This window comes from Jaculus jaculus, chromosome 10, assembly GCF_020740685.1.
Source record: "Jaculus jaculus isolate mJacJac1 chromosome 10, mJacJac1.mat.Y.cur, whole genome shotgun sequence".
NCBI classification, from domain to species: domain Eukaryota; kingdom Metazoa; phylum Chordata; class Mammalia; order Rodentia; family Dipodidae; genus Jaculus; species Jaculus jaculus.
This window is the reverse complement of record NC_059111.1, coordinates 25,787,114-25,804,511: the sequence shown is the minus strand read 5'-3', so window position 1 is coordinate 25,804,511 and position 17,398 is coordinate 25,787,114. Positions and strand designations below refer to the sequence as shown.

The window sequence follows — 17,398 nt, the reverse complement described above, 5'->3', positions numbered from 1 at the left end:
CTGCACTGTGAGCATCTGTAATCTTAGCACACCCACAGCATGAAGGAAGGCTGAGACAGGAGAACCTTCTGGAAACTCAGGGATAGCTATCTAGCCTGGCACATGTGGTAGTAAACAGAGACTCCGCCTCAAACAAGGTGGAAGGTGAGGACTTATCCCCAAGTTGTCCTCTGACCTCCACATGTAAACCATGGTACATATACTCCTAAACACAGAGAGAGAGAAAGAGAGAGAGAGGGGCATCAGAGTGTTGCAGTCAATTGCTGATAAAAATCACCCAACCAAGAGCAGCTTGTGTGTGTGTGGGGGGAGTATTTTGGCTTACAGGCTCAAGGGGGAATCTCCACGATGGCAGGGAAAACAATGACATGAGCAGAGGGTGGACATCACCCCCTGGCCAACATAAGGTGGACAACAGGGACAGGAGAGTGTGCCAAACACTGGCATGGGGAAACTGGCTATAACACCCATAAGCCCGCCCCCAACAATACATCCCTCCAGGAAGCATTCATTCCCAAATCTCCATCAGCTGGGAACTTAGCATTTGGAACACCTAAGTTTATGGGGGACACCTGAATCAAACCACCACACAGAGAGAGAGCCCTTCAACTCTCTGTAATACTGGGAGAATTATATAAACCACACGTTTCTGGCCCTAACCTACAGTTGAATTAGAATTCTCCTAGAACCAGAAAGTTTGCAGATACTTGATATTTACCACCCAGTGCTGAAAACCACAGACAAATATGGGCTCTCTCCAAAGATTTTTCCAAAGGTATTACAGCAGGTGCTAAACTATGTTTAAAATCTAACACTAGCCAGGTGTGGTGGCTCAATCTCAGCATTTGGGAGACCGAGGTAGGAGGACTGCCATAAATTCAAGGCTAGCCTGGGTAACAGAGTGAGTTCCAAATCAGCCTGGGATTTTTTTAAGGACAGGGTAAGAACCTGTCCGAAAGAAAGAAAGGAGGGAGGGAGGGAAGGAGGAAGGGAGGGAGGAAAGAAAGAAGGAAGGAAAGAAAGAAAGAAGGAAGGAAAGAAGAAAAGAAAGAAAGTAAAGGAAAAGAAAATCTCAACATAGTTTCTTAAATCAATGTAAATTTTTCAGAGCTATATTTGCATCAGGATGTACAGTATTTAGAACATGATATATACTCAAAAACATCTGCTAAATAAACAGACACTGCAAACCTTCCTGTGAGCGTGTACTGAGAGCAGGGCATCTACCCCGGCGCTCCAGGAGACACGGAGGGCGCAAAGCACTCCCGCAGCAACAGGCAAAACACAGGCCGAGCCTCTAGCGGGCGCAGGAGAAGCACAGGGGTAAAGCTACTGAGAACACTGCTGCTCCACTAGCACTCAGCATCAGGTGCTCAGGTGCTCAGATGCAGGGAGCAGGAAGTAAGGCTGTCCACGGTCTCAGTTGTCCAGGCGTGGCCTGTGCTGCCTGGCTAGCTGCTGAACACACAAACGCCGCAAGTCTCCCGGGCTTTCTTTCTCAGCTTCTCCCCCCCCCCAACCAAACCCTCACATATGCAAGTGCCCAGGGTGGGTACTGAACTCAGTGTCCGAGGGTCAGGATGGACTGAACATTATTACAAGTATCGCCACTTCCCAACGCTCCATTTCCATACTGCCTTCTCTGTGAAAGCAAACCAAACCCAGCCGAGGACTGGTTTGCAAGGATTCAGGGAAACATTCAAATGTCTCTTCATGGGCTGGAGGGATGGCTCAGAGGTTAAGGCGTTTGCCTGCAAAGCCTAAGGACCCAGGTTTGGTTCCTCAGAACCACATAAGCCAAATGCACATGGTGGCACATGCGTCTGGAGTCCATTTGCATTGGCTAGAGAACCTGGTGTGCCCATTCTTTCCCTCTCTCCCTGTCATAGATAAATTAATTAAAAAAACATTAAAGCCGGGTGTGGTGGCACACGCCTTTCATCCCAGCACTGGGGAGGCAGAGGTAGGAGGATCGCCATGAGTTGGAGGCCACCCTGAGACTACATAGTGAATTCCAGGTCAGCCTGAGCTAGAGTGAGACCCTACCTCAAAAAACCAAATAATAATAATAATAATAATAATAATAATAATAATAATAATGTCTCTTCACATCAGAACTCAAATTTCCTAATCAAAACTCCTTTGCCTTCCCCAGCGGAATCATTCCTACAACAGCAGGGTTCTTCTGCTCTCTGGCAAGAGAGGTTATGTTTGCATTCTGTTCTGACTACAGATGAGAAGGCTGCAGTCAGCGGCTGGTGGGTAAAGGCCCCAGATCAAGCCACCTGTGGCCCTCTCCAGGATGCCTTGACCAGGTGGGCATCAACATAGCTCTGTCCCAAATGTACAGGACCCCTCCCCATCTCTAAGGAAACAATTATATCAGGAAGCGAACTGGCCATGTGCCCATGAGCAAAAACAATGCAATGTCAAAGAAGTGAGGGAAGGTGGCCATCAGGGATGTCCCAGCAGAAGGCCAGCCGGGCAGACCCTCCTGAGCTGGCTTCACTGACCTCAGCACCCACCACTCCAAAACAAAGGTACTTCCGAAGCCACTGCTGAGAGGATCTCCAACTTTGCTCAACTTCTTTTTTCAGTTATATTATACATTTCTATTAGCACATATTCATTATATTAAAAAATAATGGGGGCTGGAGGGATGGCTTAGCAGTTAAGGCATTTGCCTGCAAAGCCAAAGGATCAAGGTTTGATTCCCCAGGACCCAAGTTAGCCAGATGCAGAAGGGGGTACATGCATCTGGAGTTCGTGTGCAGTGGCTGGAGGCCCTAGTGTGCCCATTCTCTCTCTCTCTTTCCCTCTTTCTCTGTCAAATAAATAAATAAGTAAATAAAATATTTTTAAAAGGGTTTCATTATGACTTTATTATTATTATTATCATTTGCTGTTTTTGTTTTTTCAAGGCTGGGTCTCACTCTAGCCCAGGCTGACCTGGAACTAACTCTGTAGCCCCAGGCTGGCCTCCAACTCATGGTAATCCTCCTACCTCAACCTCCCAAGTGCTGGAAGTAAAGTGTAAGCCACCATGCCCAGCTAGTCATTGTGACATTTCCATCCATGTACACATGTACTTTGATCCCACTCACTGACCCTCATTACTCTCTTGTGCTTTGTTCCCTCTGGGTCCCCTTCCTCTTCCCAAGAGGTCCCCCATCATCTGCTTTCATGTTGGGTGTGTGTGTGTGTGTGTGTGTATAATTCCTTTTTAGTTCTAGATTCTATATATGAGAGAGAACATGTAGTATTTGTCTTTCGGCATTTGACTTGATCGCCAGTTCCATCTGCTTTCCTATAAATAACATAATTCCATTATTCCTTATGGCTGAACAAAACCCCATTGTGTGCATACCACATTTTCTTTATCCATTCATACATTCAGTATCTTTAATATTAGGATAATGACAATATTCTGAAATTACCTCTGTGGGCCAGGTCCTGCCTGAGTGCTTGCCATAAAGTTACTGGACCACCACCAAGTTCTTTATGAAGTAGGAATTGTCATCGTTGGCTGGGACAGAAAAGCTCGGTCCCTTACCCATACCACACCACAGCATGTGGTCAGGCTGGAATTCAAACCCAGGAATCCTGGCTCCAGAGCCCATGCTCTGAATAGGTTCTGGAGAATTTCTCATTTTTAAACAATAAAACTCCAAGCATCTCTGTATTGGCTAGTAAAAATTTTCTGTTGTCTGGGAAACTTATCCAGCATGTGGCAAACTCATTTGTCCTCCAAAGATCGTGGAGAATGAAAGAATAAATTGAACAGAGCTTGGAATCTAGGTCTCCCAATGTGGCAGCTACTGGTCTCTCCCCTCCGCCCCATGACTGTCAGGGAAGCCCAATTGGGGGGGGGGGAAACGGACCCAGAAAGGCATTAGAAAAGACCCCATAGCAGACTGGGGGCAACAGAAGGGAAATGCTCTCGCGCTTGCCTTGCTGTTACTACCATCTATCTTCCTGGTGGCCAGGTAGATTCGCACACAGGAAATGAAGCGGTGAAAATAAACATGGAAGCTCCTGTCTCAAGCAGGGTGGAAGGAAGGATGAACACTATGAGGCTGTCCTCAGACCTTCACCTAGACACCATGGCATGCGCGCGCACACGCACACACACACACACACACACACACACACAGAGAGAGAGAGAGAGAGAGAGAGAGAGAGAGAGAGAGAGAGAGAGGGAGAGGGGGAAAAGAAGACAACAAATAAAAAGCAAACAAGCCGGGCGTGGTGGTGCACACCTTTCATCCCAGTACTAGGGATGCGGAGGTAGGAGGATCACCAGGAGTTCCGGGCCAATCTGAGACTACATACTGAATTCCAGGTCAGCCTGGGCTAGAGTGAAACCCTACCTCAAAAAAGCAAACAAGAAAAGCAAACAAGAAGACTCAGTACATCTGCTGGTATCTTTATTTATTTAATTATTTATTTATTTGAGAGAGCAAGAGAGAAAGAAGCAGAGAGAGGGGAAGAGAATGGGCACGCCAGGGCCTCCATCCACTGCCAATGAACTCCAGATGCACGTGCCACCTTGTGCATCTGACTTACATGGGTCCTGAGGAATTGAACCGAGGTCCTTTGGCTTTGCAGGCAAACGCTTTAATCCCTACGCCATCTCTCCAGCCCTGCTGGTATCTTAATCAAATCAAATTAGTGGTAACTTGCTAACTTCCCACCCACCCCGTACTATTTCAAGCCAACACTACGTAACCCACCTTACTCCCCTCCCTACACTTGCCTGCCTTGTTTACTTTTAAAACCAGCTGCCAACACATAGCATAGATATTTAACACAAGCAAGATCGTCCACCCCCAACAGTTACATAAGAATACTGGATATCTGCTGAGCATGTTGGCACACGCCTTTAATCCCAGCACTTAGGAGGCAGAGGTAGGAGGACAGCCATGAGTTTGAGACCACCTTGAGACTACATAGTGAATTCCAGGTCAGCCTGAGCTACAGTCCGACCCTACCTCGAAAAAACACACACACAAAAAGAATAGGACCAATCCATCAAGTGCTATGGTCTGAATATTTCTGCCCCTCAAAATTCATATCAGAGCCAGGTGTGGTGGTGCACACCTTTAATCCCAGTACTAGGGATGAAGAGGTAGGAGGATCGCCATGAGTTCCAGACCAACCTGAGACTACATACTGAATTCCAAGTCAGCCTGGGCTAGAGCGAGACCCTACCTTGAAAAACAAACAAACAGAAATTCCCATCAGAACTGGAAAGAAGGGTTGGTGATTAAGGTGTCTGCCTGCAAAGTCAAAGGATCCAGATTCAATTCCCCAGCACCCAAGTAAGCCAGATGCACAGGGGTGACGCGTGCATCTGGAATTCATCTGCAGTGGCTGGACGCCCTGGCGCCCCCTAATGTGATGGTGGTAAGAAGTGGGGGGGGGGCTGGGGGAGTGAATAAAGCATATACTTAGCATGTATAAAGTCTTGGGTTCAATCTCAAGTACCACCACCCTCCAAAAAAAAAGATGGAGCCTTTTGAGAAATGAGCAAGTCAGCCATATCCTTAATTATCTTACAAAAGAGGCCAGTGGGAACTGTGGTGGTTTGAATCAGATGTCTCCCATAAATGCTTGGTCCCCAGCTGATGGCAGTTTGGGAGGTGAAGCCTTGCTGGAGGAAGTGGGCGGGCCTAGGGTTGCTACAGCCAGCTTCCTCTTGCCAGAACTCAACTCACTCTCCTGCGGCTGTTGTCCACCTGCTGTGGCAGAGGTGATGTCCCGTCTCTGCTCATGCCATGCTTGCCTCTGCCGTCGTGACGCTTCCCCTCGAGACCAGAAGCCAAAATAGACCCTTTCCTGCCATCAGCTGCTTGGGGTCAGGTGCTTTATCCTGGCAATGAATTCAGGAACCATCTGGCCCTTCTGCCGTGAGGACACAGCACAGAACGTCACCCGAGAGGCACAGAGTGAGTCCTGAGCAGACGTACATCTGCTAGCTTGCTGATCTGGGACTTTCTAGCCTTCAGAACTGTTCAGAACACTTCACAGTACATTTCCGTTGTTTTTAAGCTGCCCAGATGTTGTACTTACCTGTACTACTTAGCGCTGCTGGGAGAAAGGAGAGGCTGGATGTCACCTCCTTGTCAACACCAGGCGAACGGGAGCAGCGGGAGAGTGAGTTGAAGTAACGCTGGCAAGCTAGGGACTAACAAACCTCAAGGTTCTCTTCCAGCAACACACCTCCTTCTGCAAGGCGCCACCTACCAAACTGCCACCAGCTGGGAAGCAAGCATTCAAACCACATGAGTTTATGGGGACAGGTGACTCAAACCACCACGCCAGTCTTTAAAATTCTGCTGCAGCCACCCAGATAAATTAAGACAATCACTTTGGAGAAGAAAGAAAAAAAGTAACCATTATTTAGCATTCTTCACCAACTCTTCAGCAATCTGGACAAAGGACAAAATCCCACTGTGGCTCTAAGGCCGGAACACTGAGGCCAGGTCTGCTTTTTCCAGAGGCTATGTCCCCTTCACCCCACCTGTGATCCTGCAGCTGCCCAAACACACGGCCCGCCCTCCCTCCCAAGAGCCTCAGCCTACGCCATTTCCCTTCCCAACAGCACCCCACTTCCCTCTCTCCATTCCCCTAGTTCTTTTTTTGTTTGTTTGTTTTTATTTATTTGAGAGCAACAGACAGAGAGAAAAAGAGGCAGAGAGAGAGATTGGGCATTCCAGGGCCTCCAGCCACTGCAAATGAACTCCAGACGCATGCACCCCCTTGTGCATCTGACTAACGTGGGTCCTGGGGAAACAAGCCTCGAACTGGGGTCCTTAGGCTTCACAGGCAAGTGCTTAACCACTAAACCATCTCTCCAGCCCAACACTAACCCAGTCTTTATCTCTCAGGGAAGTCTTTCCTAACTCTCCCAACCCCAAACTAGATCAGTACCCCTAACATGCAGGTGTTCTGTCCCAGCAGTAAGAGGCTGACTGCAACACAGGGTGACTCAAACCCCTATTTTGGATTCCTATGATATTCACCAGGCTTTAAGTGAATGGCAGCCACCTCCACGACATGTGGCAGCAATGAATTCTATGACATCCACACATTTGGGAGTCCTGGCTCATCATTCTATAGGGTCAGAGCTCACACCATAACCATGGCTTACTGGTGACCCTATTTCATTCTACAAAGGTCAGCCTGGGTGCCTTGTCACCGTTCAGGTGCTAAAACTAAAATGAACAGCGTCTGAGCAGCTTGAAGAGAAACCCATTCTTCACAGTTCTGAAGGACAGGACATCTAAGATCAATTCAGTTCCTGATCAAGGCCGGTACCTGCCACTTTCTGAGGTCACACGCATAACCTAAATGTATGAAGAAGCATGCTTTTTGCTGTGCCCTCACAGATAGAGAGCATTCCTTAAATATTTTATTTATTTATTTGAGGGGGGGAGCAGAGAAAGAGAAAGAATATGAATGGGTGCACCAGGGCCTCTATCCACTGCAAACAAAACTCCAGATGCATGTGCCACCTGTGCATCTGGCTTTATGTGGATACTGGGGAATCGAACCTGGGTCCTTGGACTTTGCAGGCAAGTGCCTTAACTGCTGAGCCATCTCTCCAGGCCCTGGAGAGCATTTCTTTGCTGACACTAAACCCATTCATGAGGGCTCCACTTCCAAATACCATCCCCTTCTGAGTTAGGGCTTCCACATCAAGATCCAGGAACTTTGTGCCAGGAACTCCAGGTACTGTTTGGAGCAGCCCTCAGGAAGATGGACTGGGTGTTATGGTGGAGATTCGCTGACAATGAGGACCAAAAGCCATTAAGGTATTGGCAACATGAACTATATTGTCCTTAAGGAAGTTACTATCTGCAAAGCCATGGAAAAACCTACAAGAAGTCAAGTCTCTATAATCTAAAGATTTAAATAATACTTCAAGACCACTGAACAGATGTCCCGGTGCAAGACAGCTTAACAGAACCATTCAGCAGGAGGACTGGCTCACCACATTCTATTTTGTACCGAATACACTATGATTACCCAAGCTAACAAATGTTTGTCATTAAGCTGAAGCAATTTCAACACCAGAGAGCGTACACTCTTCCCACAGAGGGGGTGAAGAACAGAGATGCATAACTGTTCAGTTACGTGTGACTTGGAAACTAACACACATGTCCATGTGAGCACCACATGCCTGCAGGAAAGGGAGCAGGCCAGCCACAGATGAATTCCCACAGCCAGTCACATGCTCGCCCATCCCCAAGCACTGACCAGAACTGGCGTCTCCCTATCTCTGCTCCCAGGAAAGCTCAGCAAGAAGCCTCTAGAACCCCATACACACACACCCACTCATAGGCACCCTCTCACATGGTCCACAGGAAGCAGCAGCCTCTTCCAGGACCCTGCAGCAGTTTCCAAAAGTCTACTAAAAACTCATGTGTACTGTGGTCAAGAATTGGGCAGTGTAGCAGACAGCTTCAGGTTCACTGAGATGAACTTCCAGACCAGGAACAGTTATGGAGGAAGGGATTTATTGAAGCTTACAGATCCAGGGGAAGTTCCACAATGGCAGAAGAAGCTGGCCTGCCTTCACAGGCCCAAGCAGAGAGAGAAGCACACAAGCCTAAAAAACGTCAAAAGCCACAGCACACTTCAGGAACTCCAGCTAGGCACACTTTGCATGTCTTTAGATTGAAATCTGAAACCCACCACTACACCTTAAGATCCACCCAGGGACACTGCCTTCAGCCAGGTGGCTACAGATGCAAACTACAAACAACTGAATATATTGGGGGCCACCTATCCTATTCAAACCACCACAGGCAGGAAAATGGATTTTTTTTTAAAAAAAAGATAAGATTTATTTTTATTTATTTATAAGAGATAGAGGGACAGACAGAGTGAGAGTGGGTGCGCCAGGGCCTCTATCCACTGCAAATGAACTCCAGACGCATGCGCCACCATGTGCATATGGCTTACGTGGGACCTGGAGAATCGAACCTGGGTCCTTAGGCTTTGCAGGCATGCACCTTAACTGCTAAGCCATCTATCCAGCACAGGAAAATGTTTTTTCCCCCCCCAGGTATTGACTTCATGAAAAGGATAGACTATGAAGCACATTAAAAGAAAAGGAAAAAAAAAAAACAACCCTGCACTTTATCAAATCCAGAATAAATTATATCCAAAGTCACAAGTGAGACTTGTCAGGCTGGGGAGATGGCTTTGAAGTTAAAAGACGCTTGCCTGCTAAGCTTGCCAGCCTGGGTTCAATTCTCCAGTACCCATGCAAAGCCAGATGCACAGAGTGGCACATGTGTCTGGAGTTCATTTGCAAGAGGCCCTGATGCGGCCATTCTCATTCTTTATCTTTCTCAAATAAATAAAGAATAACATGGGATATTTTTTTATAATCATGGAAAATGCTAATAAAAATTAAAATACATAAATAAAAAGTATTTTTAAAAATAGCCAGCCACTGTTGAGGCCCCACACCTAAGTCTTCCTCAGGCACCACTTTTAGAAGACACATGACACCGCTGTTTCTTCTCTGAGGAAAGGTTAAAAAATGTAACTGCAGCCGGGCGTGGTGGCGCACGCCTTTAATCCCAGCACTTGGGAGGCAGAGGTAGGAGGATCGCGGTGAGTTCAAGGCCACCCTGATTCTACATAGTGAATTCCAGGTCAGCCTGGGCTACAGCGAGACCCTACCTCGAAAACACAAACAAACAAAAAACTAACTGCAGTGAAGTTTGTGAGTGAAACTTGTAGCTATAGAGAGAAAAGGTGTAGCCAACAAGTGAAAACAAAAAAAAGGATATCATTCCTGATGTTGTACTAGCCCTCAATTGTTCTCTAATTAAAAGAGTAAGCCGGGCGTGGTGGCTCACGCCTTTAATCCCAGCACTTGGGAGGCAGAGGTAGGAGGATTGCCATGAGTTCAAGGCCACCCTGAGACTCCATAGTGAATTCCAGGTCAGCCTGGGCTAGAGTGAAACCTTACCTCGAAAAACCAAAAAAAAAAAAAAAAAAAAAAAAAAAAGAGTGGCAGCTTCTGAAAAAAGAGAACATGGTGACACACACCTTTAATCCCAACACTCAGGAGGCTGAGGTAGACTCACCATGAGTTTGCGGCCAGCATCAGCTACAGAGAGAGTTCCAGGTCAGCCTGGGCTACAGGGAGATCATACTTCAAAAGACCAAAAAAGTCTCGCAACACTTGGGAACTTCCAGCTGTGGGAGTTTCCCCTCGGCTGGGCCTGAGCTGGGGGTCCCCTATCCCTGACTCTCCACATGGGCTCCTTTATCCCCTCCAGCTCCCCACATGGCAGGAGCTCCTTGAACCTTCTGGTTTCTTCTTTCCACGTTTTTTTTCCAGGCCCTCCACGTGGAATCTGTAGCCACGTGGGTGCCTTTCCTGGGCTCTGTGCTTCCCTCAATAAATAATTTAGACTGGCCATGGTGGCACACGCCTTTAATCCCAGCACTTGGGAAGCAGAGGCAGGAGGATCACCGTGAGTTCAAGGCCACCCTGAGAAATACATAGTGAAATTCAGGTCAGCCTGAAAATATATATATTTTTATGTATAAGTATATGTATATGTATATTTATATATTTAATAATTATCCTTCTCACTTTTTTATTCAATTCTTTGAGAAACGAACCTAGGGTTTGGGGTTCAAGGACTTTCCTGGGCCCCTAGTACTTTGTTAAATATCCCTTCCTCTGTAAGGAGAGACCAAAACAATTTTTAAAAAGTAAACAAAAGATACTTGTCAAAACAGATAATGCCATTAGACACTTCACATTTGGGACACAATCCTTTCCCAGAGCCTCTGCTTTCAGAGGGTCCAAGTCCAGCTTCATCAGCTCAGGAAAATCACATCCCTTCTTGTGCCTCCTTCCCCTCATCTGTAAAGCAGGACGTTGGACTAGATCCCGACTTAAAGAACTGAGGAGTTTTCCATGAAATTCCACTATCAACTTTCATTAAGACTCAAGCAATAAGACATTTTGGAAAAGCCAAAAAAAAAAGCCAAAGCCTCTCCAGAAAAAGCTGAAAGACACTTTAAAACAAGAAACACATGATAACACCATAAGCAAATCACTGCTTAACTTCCCTTATTAAATGTTGGCTTGATAAAAATGATGGAAATGAGCAGTAATGGCTCACTCCTGTTGTTCCAGCACTTGGGAGATGGAAGCCAGAGGGTCAGGATCTCAAGGTCATTTTGGCTGCATAGTGAGTTCAAGGCCAGCCTGAGCTACATGAGACCCTGCCTCATGGACCTACAAAAGGCTCCTTGGAAACCAGGGTTCCCTACAGGTTAGCAGCACCAGTGTGACACAGTAATTCGTGAGCATGGGGCTCACTTGTCAGATCACTTCGTATGAAAAGGAAGCTAACTGCTATTTTCCACTTTTTCAAAATATTTTTATTTATTTATTTGCAAGCAGAAAGAGACAAACGAGAAGACAAAGAGAATGGGCGCACCAGGGCCTCCAGCTGCGGCAAACAATGCACCACCACTTTGTGCATCTGGCTTTATGTGGGTACTGGGGACTCGAACCCAGGTCAATAGGCTTTGCAGGTGACAAGTGCCTTAACCGCTGAGTCATCTCTCTAGCCCTATTTTCCATTTTTTTGTTTGTTTTTCGAGGTTGGGTTTCACTCTGGTTGGTCTAGGCTGACCTGGAATTAACTCTGTAGTCTCAGAGTGGCCTTGAACTCACGGCGATCCTTCTACCTCTGCCTCCAGAATGCTGGGATTAAAGGCGTGCGCCACCAGGCCCGACCCCTATTTTCCACTTTTACCATCATAAAATGTTCACTCCTACAGCTCAAAAGGAACTGCTGTGCACTGAAATTCACCTTGACACTGAAACCATACATCTTAACTGCTCTTTTCTTGCTTTTCTTCTGAAAAGCTTGCCTGTTTTCATTTTTACCATTTGGGAGAGAGAATGGCTGAGACCAGGGTCTCATGTAGCTCAGGCTGGCCCTGAACTCACTATGCAGCCAAGATGACCTTGAGATCCTGACCCTCTGGCTTCCATCTCCCAAGTGCTGGAAGGACAGGAGTGAGCCATCACATCCTGCTCATTGCCTTCATTTTTATCAAGCCAACAAAGTAGAATTTTTTTTAGCTTTATTACTATTGTGTGTGCATAGGCACATGCACGCTACTGCACATGTGTAACAGTCACAAGTCAACTTCAGGCGTTAGTCCTCTACTCCCGGGTTTGACACGGGGGCTCTCCCGTTGCGGCCGGGAAGGCTGCACTAGCCGGCCCGCAGGCTTTGGGATTCTCCCACTCCGTTTCCCGCACAGGCACACTGGGGTCACCAATGCAAGCGCCACCTTGGAATCCAACTTTTACATTAGTGTCGGGGATCTGAACTCCCGTCAGTAGGCTTGTGGAGGAAACGCCTTTAACCACCGAGCCGTTTCCCCAGCCTGTTCTCTGACGAACCTTACATCTAAGATGCTCCTGCATGACTATTCGGGCGACGCTCATGAACGAATTTCAGGCGCATCAGTTGCCCACCTGTTGCATTTGTAACGAGCACCGGTTCACCTGTGACCCAATCCAAAAAAACAAAACACCACAAGAGCAGGAGCCTCAGGACATCCATCCCCAACCTCAGCCCTCTCTTCCCATCAGAAGTAACCGCAACCCAGAGTCACCCCACGCAGCTCCACGTTTCCCAACACAGCACGACACGTGTCCTTTTACGCTCTATAATGCTGCTTCACAGGAACCTTTCTCTTCACATAAATGGCATCACCATGTAACTTAAAAGAAAAAAAAAAAACACAACTTTTTATTTATTTATTTTTATGAGAGAGACAGAACTGGCGCACACTAGGACCCCGAGCCACTGCGGTCGAACTCCAGATGCGATCTTGTGCCAGCCACCCTGTGTGCATGTGTGACCGTGCACACTTGCATCACCTTGTGTGCCTGGCTTACACGTGGCACCAGGAGAGTTGACCACGGGTCCTTAGGCTTCACAGGCAAGCGCCTTCACTGCTAAACCATCCCTCCAGCCCTCAACATCTAACTTTTTATTGCTTGCTCAATTTTATGTTTGTGACATTTCCTTTAAGTTCACTACCCTTAACACTCCACTATATGAATATTATGACTATACCACTTATTTGGCCAAAGACACTGCCTGATGTTCCCTAAGGGTGCCAGGTAATACTATAAACCAGTCTTTTTTTTTTCCCCAGAAGCCTCACAGTCACCCATTGAAGAAGGTAGGATTCACACCCAAACCACGGCAAGAACTGGGACACAGAACTGGTAAATGTATCCAACTTCGTGAGTGGTAGATTCAAGCTACAGGTTCAAGTCTCTCCAAGTCTGAAGCCACACTACTGACATGAAGCTTGGAACCTCACAGATGCAGACTCTGTCTAATTATCGAGACCTTTTGTTTGAAACTGAAGAACTTGTAGAGGGAGGGCTCGAAAGTTTTCTGAGAAAATCTGAAACAGGAAGCTCTGTTTTCTCTTTTGACAAACAATTCCACCGGAAATTCACCAGTGTCCACATGTACGCTGAGGATGAGCCTCTGCCTTTGACAAAACTCCCTGTGAACTCTCTGGGGTCATTCCCAAGTTTAGACAAGACACGAAGTTACCTCACGTTGAACTGCATGTCTGATTGGCTTCCTTTGGAGAAAAAAGACTTTACTCACCCACTTAAAAGACCTGAGGGGGGGGACCAAGAGACCATGGGAGCAGACTCAGCTCCAACTGGTAAAAGCTGAGTGGACAAAAAGCTCTTCTTCTAAGCAATGACTTTGGGGAGCAGTTCCAGCTGCTGCTCCTTCTGGAAGCCTCGGAAACGGTTCTGTGCTCCAAGGCCAGGGCGCTTGCCCACTCTGCTCTCCACTTGGCCAGCTCTAAGGGCTGCTGCTTCGAGCCCAGCGACGCTGCACTGGAGAAAGTCCAGTTTGCAATACGGAAGAGAAGCCAGAGAGGGTGGGGACTCACAGGATCAAGGCAGACAGCGAGGCCCAGAGAGTTGGCAGCCCAGCTCCAGGCCTGGGTGAGCTAAGCAGGACAGTCCCTAGGAGGTGACACCATCTAGACCCCTGGTGACTCCCAAGAACAAGCAAAGCTGCCCAGACTGACTACTGCCATGATGTTAATAAGAAGCTTCCCAGGAGCGAGACGAAGCTGGCTGAAACAGCTCTCTCCCACTGCTCCCAGGCAAAACAAGGAGCAAACAAAACAGGCTCTGCCACTTACCGGCTATACGGCCACAGCTAGAGCATCCCTGCCCACTCCGGAGTGGATTAAGGTTTATTATCTCCAAGGGCTCCACCACCATCTGATTCTGGCTACAGCACTAAATACACTAACTTTTACTAAGCACTTTATACTGTGTAAATCATTTAATCCCAACACCCCTATGAGGCACATTCCACCGCTATGTCCCCCTCTTCACGGAGCAGGCAGCTGAAGCCCAGAGGGGTCATTCAAAAGACATACCCAGCCGGGCGTGGTGGCACACGCCTTTAATCCCAGCACTCGGGAGGCAGTGGTAGGAGGATCGCCGTGAGTTCGAGGCCAACCTGAGACTACACAGTGAATTCCAGGTCAGCCTGGACAGAGTGAAACCCTACCTCGAGAAAAAGAAAGAAAAGACATGCACAAGGTCATACACAAAGGTGTAAAGGCAAGAGTGGGGTAAGACGTGGAAGCCTGCAGTTGCCGGAGGGATGCCCAGACCATCCACGGGACGGTGGGGATGGACGAGCTAAGTCGCAGGGGGAGATAAGAGTTCAGTGTTTGAGGTGTGGGCACGGGACTGGGTCCCCTCTGCCTCAGCAGCCTGAACACGGGAAGAAGGGTAAGAAACAGGAATGAGGAAGGAATCGGGGAGATGAAAAGAAGATAAGACTAGGGCAGGATAAGAGAAGGCCTCTGGAGAAGGAAGGTGGATCGGAGCAGCGGGAATGGAATGGCGGGGCGGGGGGGGGGAACGGGGGAGGGAGGTGATGCCACGAGGCGGGCGCGGGGCGCGAACCTCCCACCTTGAGCACGGTGACGGCTCCCGCGCTGTGCACCTGGAAATGCGCCGGCAGCTCGGCCCCGGGCTCGGCCGCCTCGTCGGGGCCCTGGTAGCTGAAGCAGGCGTCGGCGATGTCCAGGTGGCCGAGGGGCAGCGCGTCCTGCGGGCTCTTGAAGTAGTAGAGGTAGCAACGGCGCGCGTCGTACACGAACCAGCGGCTGCGGTAGCCTCGCAGCGGGCCCTTGCCCGACAGCTTCTGCAGGTAGCCGCACAGCCGCGCGGGTTCCCGCCCGGGCACCGCCCCAGCCTCCGCCGCCGCCCCCAGCGCCGCGCCCTCCTCCTCGTCCGTCCGGGCCCCGGCCCCCGGCATCGCCAACTCGCCCGCCCTGCGCCCGCCGTGCGTCCGCCGCCGGAGCCCGAGCCCGCGCCCCCCGCGCCCCCGCGCCGCCCCGCCGCGGCCCGCTGCTGCCCCCCGCCTCCCCGCGCCGCACCCTCCGCACGGCCACGGCGCGCGGGGCACCCTGGGACTTGTAGTCCCGCCTCCGCCGCGGCCCCCGCAGCGCTGCAGAGGCCAAATTCACCATGCAACCCCAGGCAGTGCCCGCGCTCTAGGTTTCTATACCTTGGGGTTCCATGCAAAATTCTGTGTTTTTTGTTTGTTTGTTTGATTGGTTGGTTGGTTTTTCTAAGTAGAGTCTCATTATAGCCCAGGCTGACTTGGAACGCACTATGTAGTCTCAGGCTGACCTTGAACTCACAGCAATCCTCCTACCTCGGCCTCCCGAGTGCTGGGATTAAAGGCGTGCACCACTACGCCGGGCAACATTCTGTTTTTTTGTTTGCTTATGACAGCATAGATTCCACCAGAGGATGTCCCAAAGCCCAGTGTCCACTTAAAATTGCATTGCACTCTATATGGATAATGTTTCCATACACACTTTAATTTTTAAATCTATGCCTAGCCAGAGTCATGGGCTAATACAGCAAGAATGAGAGTGCCTGTGCCTGGTTCTGAGTGGGTTGGCTCAGTAAATATTTGTAGAGTTCATGAATGAAAGCATTTCCCGCCTATCCACATGCCAGTCCGTTCACTGAATTAAACAAATATTTATACAGGGATCTTCTGTGTGCCAAAAAAGGTTTCAAGCCCTGTGCAGATCCGGCAGTGACAAGCCAGTCACTTCCGGACCCTCATGGGGAATATTCTAATAAAGTACAAAGATAAGGTACATGTAAAATAGCAAACAAATAATTGTTTTGCCACATATATTCTGTGGTGGCCTGTAACTAATAATTGCTGCTTAAAATAGCACTTACCAGGGCCTGGAGAGATGGCTCAGCAGTGGTGTGTGCATCTGGAGTCCGTTTGGAATGACTGGAGGCCCTGGAATACCCATTCTCTGTGTCTCTGTCTGTCTCTCTTCTCTCTCCGCTTGCAAATGAGTAAAAACTAAAAATTAAAAAAAAAAATAACCAGGCATGGTGGCACACACCTTTAATCTCAGCACTTGGGAGGCAGAGGTTAGAGGATTGCTGTGAGTTTGAGGCCACCCTGAGGTCAGCCTGGGCCAGAGTGAGACCCTACCTTGAAAAAAAAAATAGCATTTACCAGGGTTGAAGTTGGGTGGAGGGTCTCATTATGCCCAAGTGGTGACCCCACTGCCTCAGCCTCCTGAGAGATAGGATCATATCCATCTTACTGGTGCTTTCTGTATTAACTCATTTTCATCTTCACGACACCTCAAAAGGGAAATACTGCTGTTTTGTAAAAGAAACAAAAAGTAAAAAAGGGCTGGAAAGATGGCTTAGCAGTTAAGGCACTTGTCTGCAAAGCCAAAGGACCCTAGTTCAATTCTCCAGGACCCATGTAAACCAGATGCATAAATTGCCGCATGCATCTGAAGTTGGTTTGTAGCAACTGTAGACCCTGGTGTGCCCATTCTCTTTTGCTCACCCTCTCTCTCTCTCTCTCTCTGAAATAAATTAATAAATGATTTAAAAAAATAAGCAAAGTAAGAGGAAGGAGTTTGCAAAGGAAGGTGGGAGCAAGCTCTGGGTTAGGGGAGGCAGATTCAAGGTTGCACACCACTGAGCAAAGAGACCTACGTGATTGAGAGAGAAAGGCAACCAGATATGAGGGGACAGCAGTCCAGGTAGAAGAAACAGTGAATACAGAGGCTCACATCCTCAAAGAGGAAAGGAAATTTCTAGCTAGATTTGAGAGAAGGCCAAATCAAATATCTCACCATATTGCTTATTTCATACAACCATAGTAAGAACAGGTGGAGGGGCAGGGGAAATGGCTCAATGGTTAAAGATGCTTGCTTATAAAGCCTGCCGGCCCAGGTTTAATTCCCTAGTATCCATACAGAACCAGTT

The 17,398-nt window shown here is 48.3% G+C and overlaps 1 protein-coding gene across 1 annotated transcript in view; it reads right to left on the bottom strand.

The window, feature by feature from the left end:
* Positions 1-15,389, bottom strand: part of Tbc1d2b (TBC1 domain family member 2B) — a 113,538-nt gene extending 98,149 nt beyond the window's left edge. The window contains exon 1 of the mRNA XM_004660380.2: positions 15,042-15,389. Within this exon, the coding sequence (XP_004660437.2) occupies positions 15,042-15,389 (348 nt within the window). The remainder of the gene's footprint in view (positions 1-15,041) is intronic.
* Between the last annotated feature and the right edge of the window lie 2,009 nt (positions 15,390-17,398).